The 24,846-nt window shown below is 63.9% G+C and overlaps 1 protein-coding gene across 11 annotated transcripts in view; it reads right to left on the bottom strand.

The window, feature by feature from the left end:
• The window catches only part of KCNQ2 (potassium voltage-gated channel subfamily Q member 2), a 51,540-nt gene extending 27,479 nt beyond the window's left edge, over positions 1–24,061 (bottom strand). For 6 of the 11 annotated variants that reach the window (XM_067014187.1, XM_067014188.1, XM_067014190.1 and 3 more), the window contains exons 1-7: positions 23,719–24,060; positions 10,185–10,275; positions 9,400–9,526; positions 8,933–9,108; positions 8,022–8,147; positions 4,088–4,198; positions 3,331–3,426 (exon numbers count right to left, since the gene is read on the bottom strand). In XM_067014187.1, coding sequence (XP_066870288.1) covers positions 3,331–3,426; positions 4,088–4,198; positions 8,022–8,147; positions 8,933–9,108; positions 9,400–9,526; positions 10,185–10,275; positions 23,719–24,014 — 1,023 coding nt within the window. In that variant the 5' untranslated portion in view covers positions 24,015–24,060. Of the gene's footprint in view, positions 1–3,330; positions 3,427–4,087; positions 4,199–8,021; positions 8,148–8,932; positions 9,109–9,399; positions 9,527–10,184; positions 10,276–23,718 lie in introns of all 11 variants that reach the window. The other 5 variants (XM_059036513.2, XM_059036514.2, XM_059036516.2 and 2 more) reach the window with 2 other exon arrangements.
• Between the last annotated feature and the right edge of the window lie 785 nt (positions 24,062–24,846).

Raw genomic sequence — 24,846 nt, 5'->3', positions numbered from 1 at the left:
CTCTTTGTTGTGAAGCACAGGCTCTAAGCGCATGGGCTTCAGTAGTTGTGGCACGCAGGCTCAGTAGTTGTGGCTCGCAGACTCTAGAGCGCAGGCTCAGTAGTTGTGGCGCACGGGCTTAGTTGCTCCGCGGCATGTGGGATCTTCCCGGACCAGGGCTCGAACCCGTGTCCCCTGCATTGGCAGGTGGATTCTTAACCACTGTGCCACCAGGTTAGTACCTTTCTACCCATTTTGAAAGTGGGGTATTGAATTCTCCAGGTATTACTGTAGAAATGTCTATTTCATCCTTTAATTCTGTCAGTTCTTGCTTCATATATTTTTAGGACTCTGTTGTTAGTATATAAGTATTTATGATTGTTAATCATCTTTATAAATTGACTCTTATCAATACATAACAGCCTTCTTTGTTTTGACTTGTCTATCTTGTCTGATACAAGTGTGGCCAACCCGGCTCTAGGTCACTGTTTCCATGGAGTATCTTTTTCCATTCTTTCACTTTCAGTGTATTGTCGTCTTTGGAGCTAGTATAGTTGGATAGATTTTTAATCCATTCCTCCAATCTCTACCTTTTAATTGGGGAGTTTAATCCATTTACATTTAAAGTAATTACTTATAAGGAAGGACTTGCTTCTGCTGTTTTTCTGTTTCTCAATTCCTCCATTATTGCCTTCTGTAGAGTTTCATTTTTTTCTAGTTATTATTGAGTCCCTTCTCTTTTCCTTTTCTGGTATTTTTTAGTTGTTTCCTTAAGGGCTACCCTGGGATTATGATTAATTCTATCTTAAATTTGTAACAATCTAGTTTGAATTAACACCAACTCAGCTTCAATAGTGAACAGAGACTCTGCTCTTGTGTGGTCTGCCCCCTTTATGTTGTAACTGTTACAAATTACACTCTCTACATTGTGCGCCCAGAAATACAGATTTATGATTATTGCTTTATGTCTGTCTTTCAATTCATATAAGGGAAAAAATGAGTTACAAATCAAAAATATGATACTACTCGCTTTCACATTTACCTGTGTAGTTAACTTTACCAGTGTCTGTGTGGCTTGAGTTACTGTCCAGGGTCCTTTCACTTCCGGCTGAAGAGCCCTCTCCAGCATTTCTTGTAGGGCAGGTCTATTAGCTACAAACTCCCTCAGTTTTTGTTTTTATGGGAATGCTGTGATTTCTCTTTTGAAGCATAATTTTGCCAGACCAGAATTCTGGGTCAACAGTTTTTTTTTCTTTGCAGACTTTAAACACGTCATCCCACTGCCTTCTGGCCCCCATGGTTTCTGATGAGAAATCGGCAGTTACCCTCACTGAGGACCCTTGGGCACCAAGAGTCCTTTCTCTCCAGCTGCTTCCAAGACTCCCTCTGTCTGTGGTCTTCAACAGTTTGATCATAATGAGTCCTGGTGTGAATCTCTTTGACTTTATACTACTTGGATGTACAGATTCACGTCTTTCATCAAATCTGGGAAGTTTTCAGCCTTATTTTTTCTTTTTGCCCAACCCCTGTTCTCTTTCTCGGGCCCCCATTATGCAAATATTGGTACATTAGATGGTATCCCACAGGTCTCATGGGCTCTGCTCATTTTTCTTCACTTGTTCTCTTTCTGCTCCTCAGACTGGGTAACTTCAACTCACCTGTCTTCAAGTCTGCCGATTCTTCCTTCTGCCTGCTCAGATGGGCTGCTGAACCCTCTAGTGCATTTTTCATTTCAGTTATTGTACTCTTCAGCTCCAGAATTTGTTTCCTTTTTATTATTTCTATCTCTATGGACATTGTCTATTTGGTGAGACATCATTCTTCTGATTTCCTTTAGTTCATTTCCATGGATTCCTTTAGTCTTTTGTGCATATTTAAACAGCTAATTGAAAGTCTTTGTCTAGTAAATCAAACATCAGGGCTTCTTCAAGGACAGTTTCTATTACTTTTTTTTTCCTGTGACTGGATCATACTTTCTTGTTTCTTTGCATGCCTCACAATTTTTTGTTGAAAACTAGACATTTTGAGTATTGTAATGTGGTACCTCTGGAAGTCAGATTCCTCCCCATCCCCGGAGTTTGTTGCTGCTGCTTGTTGTTGATTGTAGTAGTTTGTTAAGAGGCTTTTCTAAGCTAGTCCATAAATGCTGTGTTCTTTGTTGTGTGTGGTCACTGAAGTCTCTGTTCCCTTAGCTCAGCGGTCAGATGGTGACTTGAGAGACGTTCCCTTAAATCCAAAGAACCAAAGAGGAAACAAATGCTCTCAGCCTCTGCAGACTGGCCCTGTGTTGGGGCACTCCTCCAACATCTGAGAAGGTCACTTACAGCTCTGCCTTAGCCATTGCTTCCTGCTTGCATGGAGTCTAAAGATCAGCCTGAGGTGAGCAACTAGCGTCTTCTCCAGTCACTTCTGAGCCTGCGTCCAGCACTGGGCGTGTGTGTGCCTCCTAGATCCCCCAGTGTATGGGGGTCCTTCCCAAGCCCTAATTCTTCCACGTCTCCTTTCCAAACCTCCGAGCTTCTCGGAGAGGAGGGGCAGAGGGTAGGTGCTGCATGTTCAGGCTGCGCTCCCTCCCTGTGCTAGTCAAACCTCTGAACCACACGTAGTGCTGTGACTTTACTGTCAATAGTGGGTGGAACTGGGGGGCATTTTTGTTCTTCTTCACACTCTTTTGCATTTAAAAGAAGTAGCCATTTGAAGTTCTTATGGTGAAAGACACATGCCTACATACATACACAAAAGTAGGCTGCACCCAGGGCAAGACCACATCTTTAAAAAAGAAATGCACTTGAGGTGCCAGGGCAGTGTCCAGCCAGCAGTAAAGGCCAGTCAACTCCAAAGGCCCACTGGGTCCCCTGGGCTTTGGGAGGGGCAGCAGGAACGCTGGGCCCAGCGGGCAGCCTGTGCTCGGGCCGCGCTCCCAGAATGGCTCACGAGGCACTACTGGAGGCCGAGTGGCCACTGTGACCCCCAGTGATGGGGTGGGCAGCGTGAGCTAGGGTAGCACAGCCATCGCTCTGGCCCCTACCTGCGTGGGGATCTCTGAACCCTGATGCCACAAGTGCAGGATGGGTGTCAGTGCTGTGAAGGGACACCCCGGGGGCACCTGTGACAGCCTGGCCCAGGACTCGGGGCCCACAGAACGCTGGCCAGCACCCGCCTTGCTGCTGCCTGTGCTGCAGCTGCCAGACAGCTGCGGGCATCTAAGCTGGTCCTCAGCACAGACTCGAATTCCCCAACAGGGAAACAGATGCCGAGCAGGGGCTTCAACACCGTGGGCCCAGGCCAGGGGTCCTGCCAGTCTACATGGAGCTCCACGGGGCACTCCACGCGGGGGCCGCCTGGACTCACCTGGATCAGGCCTGCTGCAGGGTTCCGCCTCTTCTCAAAGTGCTTCTGACGATGCTGCTCCTGAACTTTCAGGGCAAAGCCAGACCCCAAAATGCCCTGCAAGTCACTGGGCTCAGACGAGGCCCCAGGGACCCCAGCCCCACACCGAGCTCCTCAGGGTCAGGCCTCATCCGGGGGACCGCACCCCCACCCCACCCTTGCCTGCACACTTCCGGCTCCACCTTCCCGCCTCCTCGGCCCCCAGTGCCAGGAGACGGGCTGCGGGGAAAGACTTGGATTTGGGGTAGAGGGAACTTCAGGCTTACAGGAGCCTGGCAGGGCCCACTCTGAACACATCCGGGCCCAGAGGTAAATCCTCCTCCCCAATTTGTCCACACTGGAGTGAGTGGAGGGCTGTGGTCCGGGGTCACAGAGAAGGGCCACCGGGAGAGCAGCATCGCCAGCCCCGCCCCCCACAGCTGCGGGTAGAGGGTGAACAGGGCCCTTGCCTCTCCTGAAGGAGACCTGACGGAGCTGTGTCACCGTACGGCACCGCCCCTGGTCACAAGGACCCGGCTGGCCAATCCCACGAGGCTGGGCGGCGCTGAGGGTGACCCACAGACCCACGGGTCAGAAGGTGCAGCCCGGGCGGCAGGTTGTGGAGGCTGTGGACCTGCTGGGAGCCCTGCGCCCGCCCCACATGGCCCCGAGGGCAGCTGTGCTCACCGGGGGAGCCCAGACCCCGCCCCCAGCAAAGGCAGGAAGGGGCGGGACTCACGGCAGGAAGAGCGAAGAAGGAGACGCCGATGAGGGTGAAAGTGGCCGCCAGGAGCCTCCCGTTCCAGGTCTGGGGGTACTTGTCCCCATAGCCGATGGTCGTCAGGGTGATCTGCGGACAGCAGGCCCCTCCGCTCAGCCAGGCCGGACAGTGGCTGCCTGGAGGCCCGGGACCTGAGCCGGACCCTCCTCCTGAGGCCTCGGGGCAGCTGGACAGACCCCCGGCCACGCCGCCCTCCCAGGAACCGAGGAGCCAGGGTCACCGTCGGCCGCCCTCCCCCCTCGACAATCACATCCAAACTCCGAACCTCTGCTCCTTCCCCATGCGACGGGAGTGGGGGTCAGGCTCTGCTCTCATTTCACACCCAGCCAGGAGCCAGGAGGCTAGGGGAGAGCCAGGGGCCTGAGAGGTGACAGTGCCGAGGGACCTTCCAGGGACACGGAGAGGGTCGTGTGGGCCCTTCGGAGGGTGGCCTGTAAGCTGAGGCCAGGAGAGCGGGAGGGGCCGGGGGTGGGGCTGGAGGAGGCAACAGGAGGGGCGAGACAGAAGGAAAAGGCCCCTCCCCAGGGTGTGGCGGGCAGGGCTGGTGTTTAGAATTGCCCTGCGGTGGGGAGCGGGCAAGGAGGAAGGCCGGGACGGGCCTTCCCAGCAGCCCAAATGGAGGGGGCCACTGTCAGGTAGCTCCCACAAAACCTGCTAAAGTGGAGGCTCAGGCCTGGTGTGCAGGACCACCAAGGCCACACACAGAGGCAGGTACAGAGGCTCAGGACAGACCACAAGGCCAGCTGGGCCGGGAGGTGGGCCCACGCGGGCCCTGAGAGGGGAGGTCTTAGCCAAACAGAGGGAGGGGCCGAGGTGTGAGAAGGAGGGGGGACTGGGGGCATCGGCGGCCCTGGCCAGGTGATGGACAGGAGCAGAGCTTCCTCATCGGGGGACTCGGACAGCAGGGTCAACTGGCCCACGCGCCAGAGGCATGGACATCTCTCACCGTCCACCCGCTGTCCACCCTGGGAATCCATCCCCCCGACTCTGGGGTCATGCAGAGTCCACCCAAAGCCCACTGTGCAGTCTGAGGATAGTCTGCAAAACGGGGCTGAATAATCATGGCTTCGCCAGCAGGGACGTCTGTGCCGGTCAGCCGTGAAATCACAGCCAAGGTATTCATGCGGGCCTGCATAGAAGGTTCTGGCAAGGCGCCAGCGAGCTGGGCGCAGGTAACGGGGAGCTGGGCAGAGTCGCTTCTCACCAGAAACCCCCGGTGATTGGGCTCCTCTATTCGACTGCCTTCAACAGAAACTAAACACATTGTAGACGTAAAATACTTTAAATCACGCCCCTCCTCCCCCAAAACTCTGCAGTGCGACAGAAAAGGCTGTGAAAGGACACAAGCCGAGGGCGAGGGCAGCGAACCGGGCAAGACGGAGGCCGATGCGGGCCTGACTCAGGGCCAGGAGGTGGGGAGAAACCCAAGGGCTCTCGGGGCTCAAGGAAAGGCCCCCAGACCTGGCGCTGATGTGGGCACAGGGCGCACAGGGCAGGACGGCGAGTCTGTGCCAGGGCGCCTGCACCCGCCCCAGGACTGCAGACCCATGTCCCCCCAACACCGGCGAACACTGGAGCAGCGAGAGGGGGGAGACGCTTCCCCTCCTGCCCACCCACCAGCAGCCGGGCCTGTACCCCCCATGCCTGGCCCTACTCTTGGGGACCCCAGAGCTGGTCAGCCTCCAACGGGGCAAAGACTTCCTAAAAGTTCCGTTATCCCCGGACAGAGAGAAGAAGAAAGTATATCCACAAAAAAAAGAGCCTTGAAAATGACACCAAAATCATACACAGTCAGGTGGCAGACACCTCCCAGGTTGCAGGCAAAGCGATGAGGAATCTAGATAGGACACATTCCACGGTCCAGCGGCCTCACCAGCGGCCTCGGAGCCCCGGGAAGAAGGGAAGGAGGAAGCTGTAGACTTCGAAGCCGCAAAGGGCACCAGCCTCCTGGAAGGAAGCCCGCCTCACCCTCCACAGGGCCCACGTTCCAGAAGAGCATCAGAGAGGGAGGGGCCCAGAAGCGTGGAACTGGGGCACCTTCAGACACGCACGTCTCACACGCTTCTTCCCTCAGAAGACTGTGACCTCCACGCCAAGGGCAGACGGGGGGGGTGCTGGGAGACTCGGCACTGGGGGGGCCCAGCCCTCAGGGGTCAGCGTTCACGGGCAGCGTTCGGGGGGCTGGCTTGAGCGCGCTGCAGTGGGGAGACTCCCCCGACGCCAGCGAGGTCCCTCCGAGGACCCCAGGCCCACAGAGCAGAAGGGGGGTCGGGCAGGACGCTTTCCAAGAATGACAGGGACAGGGAGGGGGCTAATCGCACCCCATCACTGAACAAAGTGAGCCTCTGAAGTCCAAAGTTCACAGGGGAGGGAACTCCCTGGCGGTTCAGCGGTTACAACTCGGCGTTCTCACCGCCGAGGGCCTGGGTTCAATCCCTGGTCGGGGGGCTAAGATCCCGAAAGCCGCGAGGCACGGCCTAAACTAAAATAAAGATAAAGCTCACAGAGGAAACCCCGGTGCAAGTGGGGAACACGCAGAAGGGTTCCCCCCCCTTCTGGGGGGCGGCGCCAAAAGCGGGGGACGGGAGAGGGCCCGCGTCTTCACTGTAACACTCAGGCACTATTCGGCGTGTTCAAGATCTTGATTCAGTTCGTAAAACGGGGAGGCCCCCCCGGAGGGCCTGGGCAGGGCAGGCCGAGAGAGGCGAGGCCCGGGCTGTCCGGCCAGAGGCTGGACGCAGAGCGGCTGCGGGCGCTGACGCGCGGCTCTCGGCGCCCGGGCCTCAACTCCCTCTCCAGCCGGGCCCCACCCCGGCCAGGCTCCCGATCAGCCTGCTTCCCGCGTGGTCGGTGGAGGGACGCGGACTCCGGGCCTCGCGGCAATTAATACAATAACTACGAGTAAATTGCTCTCTGGCCTAACGGGCAGGTGAAAGCAGGCATCCCTCTCGCCAGCAACTGGATCTGCAGCATCTGCCCGAGGTCACGTGGTCCTCGTTTTCGGAACTGGGTCCGGGGTCCCAGGAGACAATGGACTCTAACCTCCCACACCCACGGGACCCTCCACACGACCCCCGGCCCAGTGCCCCCAGGCTGAGTGTCCAGTACCGCCAGGAAGAGCTCACAAAGGAGGGCACTCTGGCCCCCTGCCTGCGGACGTCCACGGAAATGGGGAGGAGGAGCCAGGCCGAGGTCCATTCAGCCCGCGGCGCCCAGCCTGGTCTCCAGAGGGCCCGCTCCGAGAACGAGGGGCATCGCCACTCAGAGCAGGAGGGGCCCTTCAGAGGGTGGCCCAGGAAGGCTTTTCTCAAAAGAGGCCACTTGCACCCGGTGACAGGAGAGGGGCCCTCGAGGGGTTCAGGAGGTGGGTGGCCGTAAGCATGGGCTGAAAATCCACCAGTTCCGGACCCACCCTGGGCGGGGGCGGCCTGGGAGATGGAGCTGGGAGAGCCAGGGTGTCCATCTCCCCTTTTTCAAACTCTCCTGCCCATCAGCAGGACCGCAGGACCCCCCTCCCCCCATCACAGAGGTCACACGGGTGGTCGGTGAGGAAGGAGGTCCATGACTGGCCCTGGCTCGGCACAGGCTCCCGGGGCCAGGCCTCTCTCCGCCCCACGCAGCCCAGCGCCTCCCCTACCACTGCCCCGCCCGGGCCGCCACGTCCACGTGGCATCACAGTCGGTAGTGGCCGGCAAGAGGCCCCAGAGAGGCGTCTCTGGCCAGGTCAGCCAGGCAGAGCTGTGCGTCTCCTGCCCAGGCCCAGGGCTCGGGGCACATCCTGGAGTGGGGAGCAGGGGAGGGCAGACGATGCGCAGGAGAGACCCCAAGGAAGGCCACAGCCGGTGCGCGTGTCCTCAGTGAAGGGCCACGGCCCCAGCAGCCGGGCACTCACCAGGCCCCACCAGAGTGCGTCCGCGTAGGTATCAAAGTGATCGTTCTCCCCCTTCTCCGCCAAGTACACCAGAAACGAGGCCAGGATGAGGCAGAGGAAGCCGATGTACCAGGCAGTGACCAGCTCCTGAAAGAGGCACAGCACAGCCGCTGGGCCAGAGTCCAGCCCGACTCACCCCCCGGAGCGCGAGGCCCCGCCTGCCTGGAGGTTTGCTGGGGTGGATACCCCTCCCGAGAGCCCGGGGCAGGCAGGAGGGGGAGCGCGTTTTCCAGCTCCAGCCCTGGGTGGTCCCAGACCTATGCGCCTCACCCCTGGAGGGCAGTGGGTAGGGGCGGCTCAGTGCCGCACCCACCCGGGAAGGGAGTGTCCCCAGGCGGCCGTCAGCCGGCCAGGCTGGAGGATCTTGGGCCTGCTGGGACCCTACCCCAACTTGCCTGAGCCTGGGGGAGACACCCCGACTGGCTGCCCTTCCTGGGGGACCACCACCCTCTCTCGTGCTGCCAGCCAAGCCCCAGCCTCCGGGCTCAGACAGGAAGGGCAGTGGGGAAGGGACTCTTGGGCCAATAAGCCCACCCACAAGAGCACAGCCTCTTGGCAGAGCCTGGCAGGGCGGGGTCTGGGCGGGCAGGGCCCCTGGCAACACAGGGACGGGATCTGGACGGGACACGGAGCTGCAGCCACCTCGCGGGTCCCACGGCCAGCGGCCACCACAAGCCTCAGCCTAAATGGGCAGGAGCCTGGGTGCTGGGGGGCAGTGGGTACTGATCCAGCACAGCCACCCAACCAAGGAGCGAGCCGGCACCGGGGCCCAGATGGACCGGACCCGGCAGACAAGCTGGAGAGAAGAGGAAGACGGTCAAGTCCCGGGAAGACGCCCAGCAGGAACGAGGGGCTGGGTCCCGCCGGCTCACCTTGCTGTGCGCGTAGACCACGGAGCCCAGCAGCTTCCAGGTGCCGCCCCGCCGGTCCATACGGATCATGCGCAGGATCTGCAGGAAGCGCAGGCTCCGCAGCGCCGACGTGGCGAAGACGTTGCCCTGGGAGCCGGCGGCCAGCACGGCGATGGATGCGATGAGCACCATGATGTCTGCGGGAGACGGCGGAGGCGCTCGGGGCGGCCCCCCTGCCGCGGGAGGGCGGCCCCCCACCGGGGCCCCGGGAGGACGGACAGACGGACGCACCCAAAGTGCCGGCGCGGGCCTGGCCCCACTGTCCGCCCGGCCCAGCCCCGCCCCGGGCACGGCCGCCCGACGCCTCGTCGCCCTGCCCTCGGGCCACAGGAACCACGGGCTCCGATGCCGAGAGGGCAGGTGACGAGAAACTTCCAGAAGGAGCCGATCCTGCAGTCCTGCCTGCCCCCACCCGCGCCGGGCCTCACCGATCACACAGAAGGGCTTCCGCGCAAACTTGAGCCGCCCCCTCCAGCCGCGGTACCGGCAGCAGCAGCCCGCAGCCCAGATCCGCACGAAGTACTCCACGCCGAACACCACGATGGTCACGATTTCCTGCAGGGGAAGCCGCAGCTGAGCCACTGCCGGCTCAGCCGGCGTGCGAGTGCGGACCCCGTCCTGTGTGGCTGGCGTGCGAGCGGGGACGCAGAGGGCAGAGCCGACGGAGGGTCTCGGGTAACTGCCGAGCGGGCGGGGCTCCCGTGCCCGGGGCAGCCCCGGGACACGGCGCAGGGCGCGCAGGGGCGGAGGGCTCCCCAGAGGTGCGTCCGGAGGCGGCATCAGCTTCCCCGTGACCCCGTACCTCCACCACCAACAGCAACCCAGAAATTACCTGTGGTTGCCGTGGCGCCTGCCCTGACCTATCACGGGGTTGCTGTGGGCCTCACAACCCCCAGCCCACGCCCACATCTGCCAGGGAACACCCCACACTCTGAGGCGGAGGGGCCCGCCCAGGCTGGAGGGTAACAGGGTGCCGGGGGTGTCCGGGGGAGGGGCAGGTGGGGGCTGAGTTTGCGGCAGCATCACCCACGTCAGGAGGGGAGGCTGGGAGGAACCCGAGGGCTACCAGGAAGAGCAGGGGCCAGGGGTGCCAGGAGGACGGGGGTCCCTGCCGGTGGGCGTCTGGGAGATCAGACCATCGGGACCGGGGACAGGCTGCCGCCCACGGGTTCCGCCGCCATCAGGCCCGTCTGCGCCGACCCACGGTACCCACCAGGATGTAGAGCGCGCCCTCCGAGCTCTTCTCGTACTCCTTGATGGTGGAGAACACAGACAGCACGAGGCAGGAGAAGACCAGCAGGAACCTGGGGGCCGGAGCGGAGGGCGGTCAGCCAGGCCGGGCGCCCAGGGCTCCACGGCGATGACGGGCCCAGCTGCTCTCCAGGATGCCCGCCGTGCTCCCCCCACCGCCCCCGCCCACGCCCCTCTCAGCGGGAGCACAGACGGGGGCACTGCCCTCGGGGCCACCGGGCGAACATGAAACGAGTGACGCGCACAGCGCGTGCCCACGCGGGGCACCCCGCACGCGGTCACCCCTCTCCTCATCCACAAGTGTCTCCTCGCCAGGCCCCGAGGTACACACTTCCTGTCTGCCGGTTCACACCGGCCTCACACACACCGTCCTGGCGCCCTCGGCCGCCGGACCTGTGTCCGCCGGCGGTGCTGGCGGGGCCGCTAACAGAGCCGGGAGCCGACGGGCAGCAGGTGTCCAGCCAGAGCGGACAGGGTGGGGCTGGGGCCCCAGGGAGCAGAGCCCCTGAGGGCTGAGGACAGGGTCCAGGCCTCCTGAGGCACAGAGCACCTGGTTTGGGAAGCTGGGCGGGGACCGCACACCACGCCCCTCCTACTTCCTCACCACTGGGACACCCCCATCACCCCAGGGAGTCGAGACCACCATCCTCCGTGGTAGTGGTGGAGGAGGGGAGATGAGACCCTTGAGAGCCGAAGCCGTGGGGGTCCAACCTCGGCCGGGCCATGGCGACAGTGACTCGGGCCCCACCCATGTGCCCCAGAGGCCTGACAACGGGGCCCAGAGAGGCGCAGACCCGCCTCCACACGCGGCCCCTCCCCAGAGCGTGCCCCGAGGATGTCTCCAGACGCGCCCCAGCTCCAGGGCAGAGGCGCTATCGGGCGGATAACGGAGGCCGCTGGCGCCGACGAAACGCACCCGGGGAAACGGTCACGTTTCAAAACCTCAATTAATTTCCTTTGCTCATTAGCCAATTTATTCAATTAGCTGAGCCCTGGGGGAAAAAATGTCCAGATGTCTCGTGTGCCTTATACTCGTAATTCTCTGCCTGCAGTGGGAAGGAGCCCACGTGCCCAGAGAGGATCTGCCAGGGTCAGAGGAGATCCCAGGGTGGTGAGTCAGGACCCCGGGGCCTGGGCGGTGGGAGAGACTGGCAGGACCCCCATCTCAGAAGGGGCACCTGGACCCGGCTCAGCTCAGCACGGGACGCGGGAGCCCCGGGGACGCATAACATGGTGGGCTTCCCTGTGGAGGTGTCCACAGCACTGCAGGATGAAGAGCTGGTGGGGCCAACAGAGAAGGGAAAGTGTTCCTGGCAGAGGGGAGGGCAAGTGGGGTGGCGCCAGGCGGGGGGGGGGGGAGGGGGAGACAGTGTGTCCAGGACCCGGCAGCGGGCAAGTCTGAGCAGACTGGAGATCGGGGCCCCGGGATGCCTGACGCCATCGTCACCTGTCAGGGAGACTGGGTCCAGGGCTGCGCCCACGAAGGCCAGCTCCTCGTGCTGTATAAAAACATTCCTCTAAAGAAAAGCAGGAAAGACCCAGGTCCCAAGGTGACCAGGCCCTCTCAGCCCCACCTCCCCGGGGCGCTCTGACCAGCATCTCGGAACCTTCCAGAATGGCCAGGGCACGCTGCACGAAGCGCAGCCCTGCCCAGCGGGCAGCGGCCGGGCCGTCGGGAGCCCCACCAGCGGTTCCGGAGGCAAACTTGCGGACCAAGCTGGGAAGCTCGCCCGCGGCCCCGGCCCAGGAAGTGCCAGCGACATTCCAAGGTTTGCTTTTGATGCTTTGGGACAGATGGCCACAGATGGCACCGCCTGGGGTGTGCAGGGGATGCAGCAGGAGGGACACTCCAGAAAGAGGCCAGCACACCCACACGACAAGGAGGAAGGAGAGGCGGGCAGCAGACTCCCACGGGCAGCGGGCACCCCAGCCATGCCTCCAGGTGCAGGCAGGGCCCCCGCAGATCAAGGGAGGGGCAAGTCCAAAGAGCAGTGATGCCCCACCCCTCGGCCACTCACAGGCAGCCACGACGGGGCAGCGGCGCTCACTTCCAGGCCCCCGCCCGTCCAGGGGTAACCCTGCGACCCACGACCACCCCTGCCCAGCACACAGCCGCGTCCTGGGCCCGGAGAGCCCCGAAGCCCAAGCCCGTCCCGTGAGGCTGGACGGGGCTCCGCCTCCGGCCTCGTGGTCCCAGGCACGCCATCCTCCATTACCGGGGACACTTCCCTGGGGCCCAGCCCTCCCGCAGGACGACGCAGGGAATCACCCCCAGCCCTGAGGCCCATCGCGGGGTCTCCCGCTGCAGTTATGCTGGGGCCCTGGGCACCGGAGCATCCTGGAGACCCCGGGGAACCTGAGCCAGGCAGGGGCCTTCCTTCCCAAAGACCCCTCTTGCCTCGGTGACCTGGGTTCTGGCTCCTGGCAGGCTCATGGGAGCTGGCGGATGTGGATCAAAGGGACCCCCCTCGTCGCCTCTCCTCCTGCGGAGAGGCATTGGGGAGGTGCAGGGTGGACGCCGCCGGCGCCACTGGGAGGTCCCGGGAGGCAACCTGTGTGCTGAGCACTGACCCCCCAGGCCCCAGAGGACGTGGTGGCTAGTAGCTGGGTCCGCTTCCTCCCCAGATGGGACCGGTGAGCAGTTCTACCCGCCCACAGGCTGGGAGACCCGTCCTCCTGCTGCAAGGTTCAGCTCAAGGGCCGGCACCATCCTGTACATCTCCCCAACACCGGACCCAGGGCCCTGGGGGAGGGGAGTTCTCACGCCCTCCGGCTGGGAACTGTCCAGGCTGCAGGAAAAGAAAGGAGGGGAGGCAGGAGGTGGCTGCAAAGGCAGAAGAACAAGGTGGCTAATTATGATAATTAATTCAACGTCAGGATGCTTCCCTGGCAGCGGTTGCCAAGGAGACGAGAAGCTCAAGCAGCTGGTCCCCAGCCCCAGATTGCAGGGGCTGTGATGGGGGTCAGGCGGAGGGGCAGGGCAGCCAGGGACCTCAGACCTTGCTCACCAGGGCAGGCGGGAGGGAGGCCACCTGGAGAGTGAGCGTCGGAACCACCACACCCCAGATGCTCACCCAGGCCCGCGCCACCCAGTTCACGAGTGGCCACGAGCTGGGGTTGACCCCAGCACTGCAGGACCCACAGCAGCAGGAGAGACCTCAGCCAGACATCAGGAAGGACTTCCACAGCCTGAGCTCTGGGCAGAGATGGACCCCTCTTTTGAAACAGGTGGAGGCACGGCAGGGTCCTCCGTGTAGGGCTTCTGATGCACGGAGAGACAGGGCAGGCGGGAGGTGACGGGAGGGCCTGAGGGTGGTGGAGGCTTGGGCAGTGGCCAGGGGAGCCCCCCAGTCAAGGCCTGACAGCACCCCTCGAGGCGGTCAGCCCACCCACAGCCGTGCCGCAGGTCCTGGGTGCACACGCGTGCGTTCCGCCTGCCCTGCACTCTCGGGAGGGGGCAGCCGCCACCTCCAGAGGGAGACCCCCCTGCTTTCGGCTCTCCCCTCCCCCCTCCCCCCCATCTGACTGCACGGAATATTTCTTTTCCGGAAAACGTGACAAAGCCTCTGCCACCTCGTTCCCACGTCTGGTTCCCACTGTTGGGAGGGCAGCAGGGTGGGTGCCCTATCCGCTGGCCCACAGCCCAGACGCCCTCGCTCCCTTCAAAGACCTGAGCTGGGAGATGACTGGGCTTATTCATCTCATGTTACATATTCGGTGAAACACACCTGTTATAAGCCAATGGCAGCGCTGGGAGGAAGGGAAGGCGTGTCATCAGCAGCCCACTTGCTCACCCCCAGCCCCTGGCTGGCGGAGCTGGGAGAGGAGGATGGGGAGGGGTCCCCGACACCACGCACTACCCCGCAGGCTACGATGCAGCTGTGCACCGGGCGGGCGACAACCCCACAGCCTGGAAGCAGACGCCCATCCACTTTACAGATGAGAAAACGGAGGCCGTGGTGCAGCTCGCCGCGGCCGCGCGGGGCCGAGCCTGAGCGCCCCTTCCGCTGGCGGGGTCTCCCCAGAGTAACGTCCACCCCGATCAGGCCGGGTGGCCCGGGAGGCCAGGAAAGGACGGGGGAGGAGCGGCCAGCGTGAGGCCCAAGCTCCCGCACCGGGTCCCCGGGGAACCTCCCGCTGCCTCGTCCTCAGGACTGCAGTCGGCACTGCGGCCCGGAATCTAATTTCACCCTTAATGAACTGCTCTGCCTCCAGTACCTGGTGCCACTGCCAGATCTCTGGGCGGCAGGAAGCCTGGACTCCTGACGGCTGCTCCGGGCGCGAAGCAGACGCGAGGAATCGCTCTGAGATCCCGCCGCGGCCGCGGGGAGCGGGAGGCCGTGTGCGGACCCCACCCTGGAAACGAGGCCCGCCCACGGGGCAGCCCACGCGGGCCCTGTCTGCGCCTGCTGACGGGAGAATGGAAGGTTCTCGGAAGCACCCACCTGAGCCTGGGCCGCGGGGGGTGAAGCAGGCGGGCTCTCAGGACCCCCGTACGCGGCAAGTAAGTGCTCAGTGAACGCCTCAGACCTGACAGGCCCCAACCCAGGAAGCCCCAGACCCTGGGAAGGTCCGGCTCCGGCCTTGGCATTTGAGGCCTCCCTTGAATTAAATTAAATTGAGTAATTGCACGTTCTGTGCATTTCACCTCAATTAAAGAAAAAAAGAGAAGCAGGCCAGGTTGTCAGGGACGGAAGCAGAGGCGCAAGCCCCCCGCACCCGCGCCTCAGCTCCCCTCTGCGTCAGCACAGACTCCGGTGGGAGAGCACACCCCCTGCCGGCAGGGGGCCCGAGCCCATCCTTCAAGGCAGGACACTGCCCTGAGGCCTCTTGGGGGGCAAGGAGGGCCCCAGCCTCCCCTTGGGACGCCTCCGCATCCACACGTGGGGAGCCGGCAACCACTGGCTGGGTGATTTCCTGAGCTGGGGGCCGGGGGTCCCCCTCCAGGTGTGTTTTCTTCCATGGTCCACACTGAGCTCTGGCCTTGTAAGTCCTGGTCTCCCCAGGCCCCGGCTCACTCCGGGGGTCCCCGTCCTGGGGTGCGTCCCCCAGGCCTGCCACACACACCCCCAGCACAGCCACCTTCGGGGTCCCTTGAGTGCCGGGCTCTGTCCGGGGGGCCGGCCTGACAAAACCGTCAGCGCGGCTGGCTCTGGCCCTGCGGGTCCCATAGCCCCGCCACACGGAAGCCTGCGCAGGAGCGGGCTGAGGAGGGGAGGGGCCCCCCGAGGGAGGGCACTGCCGTGGTCAGGCCTCTGAGGTCAGGACCCGGGGCAAATACCATCTTTCGGGGGAGGGGTGCTCCTCCCCCCACGAGGCGTCAGTCTGGACTACCCCCCGGCACCTGACGTCCCTTTCGTGAGCACAGGGCCGCGTGCGGGCACTCAGCGTACCCCCACACCAGGGCCCCTCACAGACCGGCCTCCCCAGGTCGACAGCACGGCCAGGCCTGCTCCCCGGACGCTTCCTGCTGAACAGCCTCCAAGCGGCTCTCGGGCTGGCCCGCTCCCCCCGTGCCCCACGGCTCATCGCTCGGCGGTCCCCTAAAAACACTCCTGGCGTTCTGCCGGCCTCCATGTGCACACCTCCGGCGACAGCGACGGAGCGCTCAGCCGTGGGCAGGACCTCGTTTTAACAAGCCCCCTCCTGGACCAGCCCTGCTCCTGACCCCGGGGGGCCACCAGGCCTGTGCTGGCCTGGGGTCCTTCTCCAGGCCAGGAGCGCTGTCTGCTGCCCAGCCGTAAGCCACCGAGGGCGTGGGGCGAGGGATCGGTGACAGGGCCACCTCATTCTCCCCCGACCCCAGGGGCACCAGGAGCCCTGATGACAGAGACAAAGCCCAACACTCATCCAGCAGAGACTTGTCTGATTCCACGGGAAAATATCCACCACACACGGTTAGCACGGAGGAGGAGGGCGGAGCCTGAACCCGACCTCCTTTAAGAGACGCAGAGACAGGCACAGATGCTCGGAGGTAAATCGGGAAAGACAAACGCTCCTTCTCAGGTTTTGCACATCTTCTCCGTTTCCTGCGGTGGACGTGTCTCATTTGCATAATCAGAAAAGATAATGGACCATAACCAAGTGTTTCTCTAAGAGGCCGCCAGCCCCTCTCGCTCAGACCGTGCAGCGCTGTCTGCCCGCCACCTGGCCTGAAACACTGGATTTCCGTCCACACGATATTAATTCAGCTCTCAGCTAATCAAACCACACAAATCAGAGAGGACCGTCTTGGAGAACATTAACCAAGGAGGAAAGAGCTCTGTGAGCACAAAAGGCTGAATCAGGAGGCGGAAGCAAGTGGCCCAGAGGAGGGGTGGCCGTGCGCCTGCCCCAAGAGCCCCTTCCCCAGGCCAGCCAGCGGTGGGCAAATTTCCCCACTTTCCACGGTCCTGCACGGAGCTCACTTGGAGAGCCGGCCGCGGGCTCGTGATCAGGACCGTGGCCAGCGCCCTGCACGCCAGTCCTGCCTGGCTCACCCGGGTGGGTCACCCTCGCCAGAGGCTGAGCTCCAAATGCTCTCACTTCCTGTGCCTCATGTGAAAGTCAGAGCCCGTCCAGGTGCTGCCACCACATCCCACATCAACGCCTGGCCTCTGGGGAGAACAGACTTCTAAACGCCAGTGGACCCAGCCAGGCCCGGCAGGACGGGCAGCCCTACTCAGAGCCCTGCTCCCGGGAACAGAAATGGATCAACAGGTGCTCACCCGGGCTCCTCGCACCTCCACATCCCCCCACCCCGCTCCCGCCCCCCCCACACCCCGCTTCCTGCCCCAAAGCCTGGAACCCCGGGAGAAAATGGCCTTTTCCTCAGACAAACCGTTTAAATATTTTTTTTCCAAGCCTAAATGTAAAAGCAAACTGAAAAGTTCCAAGCTCTCTAGTCAGGTCAGGACTGAGGCTCCAGGGAAGGAAGGGGCGGACCAGCCAGGACCTGGAGGAGGGAGGGGCCCGGGCGGGGGCACACGCAGCACACAGCCAGGAACAACCCAGGAGCTGAGACCTGTCACCACAACAGACGATTACGGAATCTCTGGAGACGCTGTCTCCAGTGACTCCGAGTAGAACCTTCTGGAACAAGCGCGGTTCTGTACATTTACAAAATTACGCCAGTGGACGTCCCCCGTGGTGCAGTGGCCGGGACGCCACGCTCCCAGTGCAGGGGGCCCGGGTTCGCTCCCTGGCCAGGGAACTAGATCCCACATGAACGCTGCAACTAAGAGTTCTCCACTGAGGAGCCCACGTGCTGCGACTAAGACCCAGCACAACCAAATAAATAAATAAATAAACAATTTTTTTAAAAAAGTTATTCCAGGTAATCTGAAAAAATTAAAGACCTAATTTGACTCGAACCGGGAAGCTGGCAGAGCCTAAGGGCGCTCAGCTCTGAGTACATCCTGGAGACGAAGGTCAGACTCAGGGGCTGGCGGCTGGAACACACCCACCCTCACGTCTCAACCAAGTGGAGGCAACACGGCCTCTGCGAGGAGCTGCGGGGAAAGGCCTGCCCGCTGCAGCGTGCCCTCCCTTTGGCCGATCCCAGCTTCTGGGCAGCTGGTGGCCGAGAAGAAGCGAGAGACCCCTCGTGGGCGGGCACCCGTCCCAGACCAGGGGTCTCCCCACTGTCCTTGGGGCTGCTGGAGAAGGCACAGCCCTCACCCAGCCTCTGCCGGGCTCGAGCGCTGCTGGCCCGCTCGCCAGCGCACGCCTGGGTCCGTTACTCAGCCCGGCTCACCTGCGCCCCGCCCCGCAGCGTCATGACACCTGGTAGAAGTGCTGCCGCCGTCCCCGTTATCCCTTCGGCAGGCACCATCCTGCCCGTTCCCCGGGGAAGCCCCTTGGCATGACGGAACCCTCGCTTGCCACACCCAGGCCTTCACCGTAGGGAACTCTGGGGCCTGCATCCCCCGGGGCTCTGGCTGGGCTGTGGGTGAAGCCACCCAAACGCACTAGGGCAAACTAAGGAATGTGGGCCCTGCAGCCCCCATTGGGAAGCATGCAGGCCCCAGAACCGCCCACCCAGGGGCTCCAAGACCCAGGTATCCCCAGCCCTGCTTCCTCCTGGATGAATTAAAAGCTTGGTGCAGCCCAGCTTCAAAGAACAAAGACCAGCCCTCTCCCTATCTCCAGACCGTTTGCAAAACAGCACCTGCACCACCTCCCTCCAACTCCGGCCATGGCTGTCTTGATTCACACGAGGAACAGACAGGCTTTAGAAATAGTCATCTCTCTGTCCTGGCCCCTCCTGCACGCACCCACCTCACCAAGAGGGGTTTTGGGGGTTCACTGCCGCCCCACCAGCTGCCAGGCGAGCAAGCTGAGAGCAGTCATCGGGCCACGGCCGCCTGCAGAAAAGTGGAAAGAGGGCCTAGGGGGCGGGGGGCAGCTTCGTCAAGCCCTCTCCACAGCATGGAAGGCAGAGTCCCTGGGGCACAACCTCGGGGCTGCACGCGCCTCTTCTTTCTACCTCGGGTCTCACCAAGCTGGCCCGGGCTTGCTGGCCGGGTGCCCCGCCGCTGGGAGGGAACTGCACGGCACAGATGAGGCCCGTTCCCGACGCCGCAGAGCTGTCGGCAAACCGCCGTTGGAAAGCGCAGCCGGGCACCGGCCTTCAGAAGGGAGTGGTTGTTCTAGAAGGAGTCTCCCATGCTCCGGGGCAGTGCCGTCTGGAGGTGGGCTCAGGCTGGCGGCCCACGTGACGCTAAGTCACCACACGACAGCTTAGGAGGGGGTGCAGCTCATCAGGACGCAGCCCATGCGGAAACCTGAGGTCCCCTTTACGGTCTGGGGATCCGTTGGTACAACCCGCTCACAGAGGTCCTTTTCAAGCCAAAACCGCTCCGGCCTCCATGCTTGGAGGTCCAGGGTGCTGGGGGCATTCGGCCGTGGAAGGAAGGCCTCTCCCAACACCCGGGCAGCTGTAGAACAGTGAGGTCCTTTAGGACAACGGCCAGCCCTCCTGGACCAACGCAGCTTCAGACGGGGGCCCCGGGTCTAATCACGCGGCCACGTTCAGTGGCGCCAAACCCCTCCATCCAGGCCCAGCCACTGGCTGATGGGCCCGAGAACGTACCTGGGCCGCGCTGAGGGCGGACGGCCCAGGGTGCTGTCCGGACACGCCAAGCCCCCTCTGCCTGGTCCTCTGGAGCCTGTTCCCTGTCCGGGGCGTGCAGAACGCAGCTCCCGGGGGTGGGGGCGGCCTGGCGGGCTCACCAGGACGGACTCAGGACGCCTTGTGAGCGATGGCCAGGGGCACACCGCGGGGCTCATCGTGGACAGCAGGGGCGCAGGGACTAACACAGCCTCGGATTCATTTACCGACGGAGACGAACCGGGAGGAACACCCCCCAGACACTCCATCCGCCACCAGACTCTGGGCTGCGCTCTTGGAGACACTCCAGGCTCTTCACAATCATTCCGGGTTTAGGTGTTTTCAGAGGTGGTACCCACGACGAAGCCCCCGCCCAGTCTCCGTAGAGACTAGTTTCAATGTTTGACTTGTACTGGTTTCTAACAAAACAGAGATTTTTCTTTGTTCTGACCTGTGAAACTGTCAAGACCGGACCTTCCTAGGACCCCATTACCTTGAGGAATCCACGACAGTGTAATTAGACACCGTGATTAAGAAACATTTCATTGTTCTTATTGTGGGTGAGAAATCCTACAAGGAGGCCTGAGGTGGGGACAGGGGGCCCTGGTCTCCCTGGAAACCACAACCCTCCTACCTTTGGGGAAATTTCCATAAGATTCTCCAACGCTTCAATCAACAGACATTTCCTCCCCAGGCCTGCAGCGAGGTCTGGGAGCTGAAAGAAGCTGAGAATACAGCCATTCAGACCCCAGCCTCCTCTCGGAAGCAGACACCCTGGCCACTTGCCCTGGGCCCCCCCACGCCCCCCAAGTGCAGTCACACCGAGGAGAAGAGTGGCCAGCACGTGGGCCCACGCTTGCCCACCCGAGGGCGGACAGGTGAGAGGGGGCAGCGGGCGGCCCGCCCGTGACCCAGTGTGGAACCCCACTTGGGTCATCCGCGGCCACGCAGGGGACTGCAGCAGGGCCCTGAGGCCCCAGGCCCCCACCCCGCTGCCCCCAGCCACCGGCCCCGAAATGTCGGAGGCCCCCCGGGACCCACATGGACGCCATCCGAGGGCGGGGGGGGGGGGCGCGCTGGACCAGCCCGAGAGAAGGCAGCCGACGAGTGAGCTGCTCAGGCGAGCCCCGGCCTCCAGGGCCCAGTCCCTGCCCTGCAGTCCCCGGCATTTCCCATCCCGCCGATTTCAAACACAGTCTCACGTGGCGACTCCAAGTGGATTTTGGGTGTTGGAAAAGTCAAGCGACCTGCACCCCAGGCTCCCATCACTGGGCAGAGACCCCTTCTGTCCGGCGTGCGTGGGGCAGCTCAGGAGCTCGACCCTCTCAGCCTCAGTTTCCTCACCAGTGAAAACGGGGCCGCAGAGTGAGAAACGCCTGCGGTCAAGCCCCGGGGAGACGCCACCCCCACCCACACCCTGATGGAGCAGCCGCCACTCCCACCCGAGAGGGGAGGGGGCAGCGCGCCCAAGCCAGGCTCTCAAAGGAGCCCCAAGGGCTGGCCTGAAGCAGGTGAGTAGCCCCTGGGGCCCCACTGGCCCAGACACGCATCCCCGAAGTGCTTTGGGGCCTTTTCTGTGGCTCACACACCCCCCCCCCCGGAGAAACTCATGAAAACTCCAGGCCGCAGCTGGAAAATCCTCTCACGGAAAGACACCCTGCTCTAGGGGTGCACACGCCCTCGGAGCCCCGAGACCTGCCTGGGGCTGTGGAGGGCAGGCAATCAGGAGCTGAGATGCACCTCTTCCCCCCCCCCACGAGCCCCCACTCCCCGCGGACGACACCAGCCTGCGCGCCCAGAATCCCAGCCAGATCCGGGCGAGGAGTCATGCGGGGCGGGAGCCTGTCCAACCGGCTGGGAGGGGTGGCCCGGGCGGGCTCCCCTTGGCCCGGTCGGGGATCCCTCCTGACTCAGGGAAGCCTCCGCCCCCAGAAGTGCTTCTGGAGCCGCTCACCGGCGGAAGCAGTGAGGCGATGGCTCCAGGCCCAGAGACACGTCCACGGAGACAGCCCCTCCCGCAAAGGGCGGGGGGCACCCGGCCTGATGCCCGGCAGGCCCGGGGGCCAGAGGGCGGCCACCTCCCTCCCCACCCCTGACAGCCAGAGGGCTCGGCACACCTCTGCCTTCCGGAAGCCAGGCTTTGGCGGCAAAAGGCAGAGGAAGGCGGTCCCGGAGGGCAGCACTGCCCCGGCCCTGGGACTACTCCCCGCCCCCACGCCCCCCCCCCAGGCCCAGCTCAGGAGGGGCTTGAACTGGTTTAATCAACAAACCAAACAGACGAGGGCCGGTCCCTGCTGGGGGCGAGGGGTGCACAGGGGCGGCGGCACCATTGGGGACCAGCATGGGGGCAGCGAAGGCCTCCTGAGTCCAGGGGGCTGGGCCCCAAGGATGGGCTGGGCCTGGGGACAGCTAGTGAATTCCAGGCCCGCGGACCCGGGGGGAGACCACCGAGCAGCAGCGGTGGGACAGAGGTGTGGCCGTTCAGGAGCCCCCCCGGGCCACGCCGGGGGAGTGGGGACCCCACGCGGTAGCCTCCACAGTGCCTTGGGGGCAGGGGCAGCTGTGCCCCGTTCACTGCCCCTGGACCCTCACACACCGCAGGCCCACCTGTTCCGACTCGGGCACTTGCGAGGGGGGGCAACGCAGACCCACACCCAAGAGCAGCTGCCCGGCCCCCCGGCCCCACACTCTGCTCCCAGTTCTGGAGGCCGCAGCTTCCAGGACGCAGGACGCAGGGCGCACAGAGGGCCGGCCACTTCAGGCCTGGGCAGGGAGAGGCCACACAGAGGGGACCCCGGGAAGTGCTGCCGGTGGGGACCTTCGTGCCCAAAGCACAGCAAACCCTCCAGCAGCCGCACCACGGGTCAGACAGGAGTGGGGGCATCGCTGGGCTGTGCCCACACACCAGAGGTCACCTCGGGCCAGGACCTGGCTGAGCAGAGCCGGCCCCCGCCCGGCAGGGAGAGGAGACACGGGGCTCTTCCAAGGAGGAAGAGCGCACCTGGGCATGTCCGCCCTGGGAAGAGCCAGGTCACCTCCCTGGGGCAGGCGGGGGCTGACACGGTGCCAGGGGAGCCTCTGCCTCTTGGGACTCGCGGGGTGGCTCAGCGCTGGGGCTGGGGACAGCGGCCAGGAGGCCTCCAGGGCTGTGGTGACCCCCAGGACACCTACCCCTCCAGCGGCTTGGCGTTTCCTCCCAGGGTCTTCTCCCCCACCCACAGAGGGTCCGTCCAGAGCACACACTCACAGGTCATAGGCACACTCACGGGCACACACCCCCTCATCCCAGGTGGGCACTTGGTCGGAGATGGTTTCCCAGAATCCACCCCTCACTCCCATCCCCAAATGCCTCTTTCTCACAAAATGGCCGAGTCCCGGGCCCAGTCTAGCTGGGATGGGAGAGAGCGCCTGTAGGCTCAGAGGCCGTGCTCGCCACCAGCACGGGCGCGCGCGCGCGCGCACACACACACACACGCCACACGCTCGAACACCCGTGTGCACACAATGCCGGCCTGTGGCCACCAGCCCTGCCTCAGGAGCCAGGAGTTCCCTGAACATCGGGCCCAGGGACACCGACAGCCCTCCCAGGGCCGGGGCTGGTGGCCCCAGGACGGTGGCACCCCTCTTCCTGGGGATCCACTCTGCACTAAAGGGGGTCTGGAGCCCAGAAGGCGCACAGGGCATCGGGCATGCACCTGCTCCTCCAGCTAGCAGCTGCAGAGGGGCTCAGGGCTGTGCCGGGTGGAGGGGAGGGTGGGGCGACGCAGGCCAGGCCAGGGGTGGGTGCAGGCACCACGGGGCAGGACAGCCAACTAACTGCCCTCAGACCTCAGCTGGGGGAGGAGAGTAATGATGGGACCCCTCCGCCATTTCAGCACCCCAGAAGGACAGTGAGAGGCTTGGGGGGATGCGGAAGGGTTGGCCAGCCCCTCCCCCCATTTCCCCTTCTTTGAGGGAACCCATCTAGAGGGGGCCCTCTAGGAGTCCAGATCCAGTGACAGGACAGGCAGCGCCGCCCTCCCTCCCTGGTCGGCCCTTTGTTCGGTGCAGTGGCCGTGGGGAGGGGCCTCTCAGGGCTGAGGAGGGGAGGCTGGGGCGCTGCACATCTCCCCATCCTGCGGGGGAGGGACTGATGCAACCCAACCAGGCCGCTGGCGGGCGCGGGAGGGGGACAGGCGCCCCCACCCCGACCTCAGAACTCCTTCCGACCAGATGTCTCCAAAATCGCTCTCCAACCTCTGCCCATCGCCTGAACCAAGGGACCCCAGGCACACGGTGTGACCGACGCGGGCGCTCGGACACACACGGAGGCCCTCGTCGCCCGCAGCTGCGCGCCCACGGGCCGCCAGCGGCCGGTCGCCCGGGTGCCCCGCGCCCCGCGCCCGCCGCCCGGGTGGGCACTCACACGTAGGCGTGGTAGATGAAAGCCCAGCCGCGCGGCCGCTCCAACACGTTGTAGAGGAAATTCTGCAGCTTGCGGTAGAAGGCGTTGCGCTTGGGGGGCTTCCCGGCTCCCGCGCCGCCCGCGCGCGGCTTACTCAGGATGCTGCCGCGCTTGGGGGCCTCGGAGCCGGCGATCAGCAGCGCGCCGTCTCGGGTGGAGTCGGGCGCGCCGGGGTCCAGGCCCACGAAGCCCACCTTGAGCTTCTTCTCCCCGCTCGGGCCAGGGTACACGCCGCCGTTGCGAGACTTCTGCACCATGGTGCCGGGCGGCGCCCGGGCGGGCGCGGGCTCAGCGGGGGCGGCGCGCGGGGGGCGGCGCGGGGCCGAGCCCAGTTCCCCGGCCCGGGAGCCGCATGGCCGAGGCGGCAGCGGCGGCGGCGGCGGCGGCGGCGGCGGCTCCGCGCTCCTCCCGGCCCGGGCCGCGCGCGGGGACGCTGCGGCGCCCTCGCTCCGCGCGCGCCTGGGCGCCTGGCCCGCGGCCGCGCCGGCTCCGCCCGCCGCCTCGCCCCGCCCCACCCCCTCCGTTAACTCCTGCGCCGCCGCCCCGGCCGCGGGAGGGAAGGGGAGGGGAGGAGGGGGAAGAAAGAGGAGCGAGGGCCAGGCTGCGCCACCCCGCCGACCTCTTCCCGCCCCTCCGGCCACGTGTGCCCCTCTGGGGTGGGCAGGACCAGGCAAGCACACGCCTGAGCAGAGACCCCAGCTCTCCCTGGGGTCCCCAGGCGGCGTGGTGCCAGCGCCTGGCCCCAGTTGAATTCTTACCAGCTGGGCCCGGACTGGACACCTTGGAGCCGGGGAGGCCAGGCTCTCTGTTAGAAGGCCCAGCTCCCCGGGACCGTATGCTCCTGGCCTCTAGATGGACCAGCCATGAGGACACTTTAGACCCCAGGCCCTTGGTTGTGCAGGGAGGCCTCTGCGGAGACTTCCTTCCTAAGAGGTAGCCTGAACTGGGCCTTGGAGAGGACGTCCCAGAAGGGAGGAGCTGGGGAAAGGTGGGGGTTTGCAGAGGCTTCTCGGCAGCAAGAGGGGTAAGGAGGGTCAGGCAGCTCAGACCTGAGAGACACCCCGGGGAGCCTTGAAGTCCCCCCAGGGG

Source organism: Kogia breviceps, chromosome 14, assembly GCF_026419965.1.
Source record: "Kogia breviceps isolate mKogBre1 chromosome 14, mKogBre1 haplotype 1, whole genome shotgun sequence".
Taxonomy (NCBI): Eukaryota; Metazoa; Chordata; class Mammalia; order Artiodactyla; family Physeteridae; genus Kogia; species Kogia breviceps.
The sequence above is the reverse complement of the archived record's forward strand: the minus strand, read 5'-3'. Positions and strand labels throughout refer to the sequence as shown.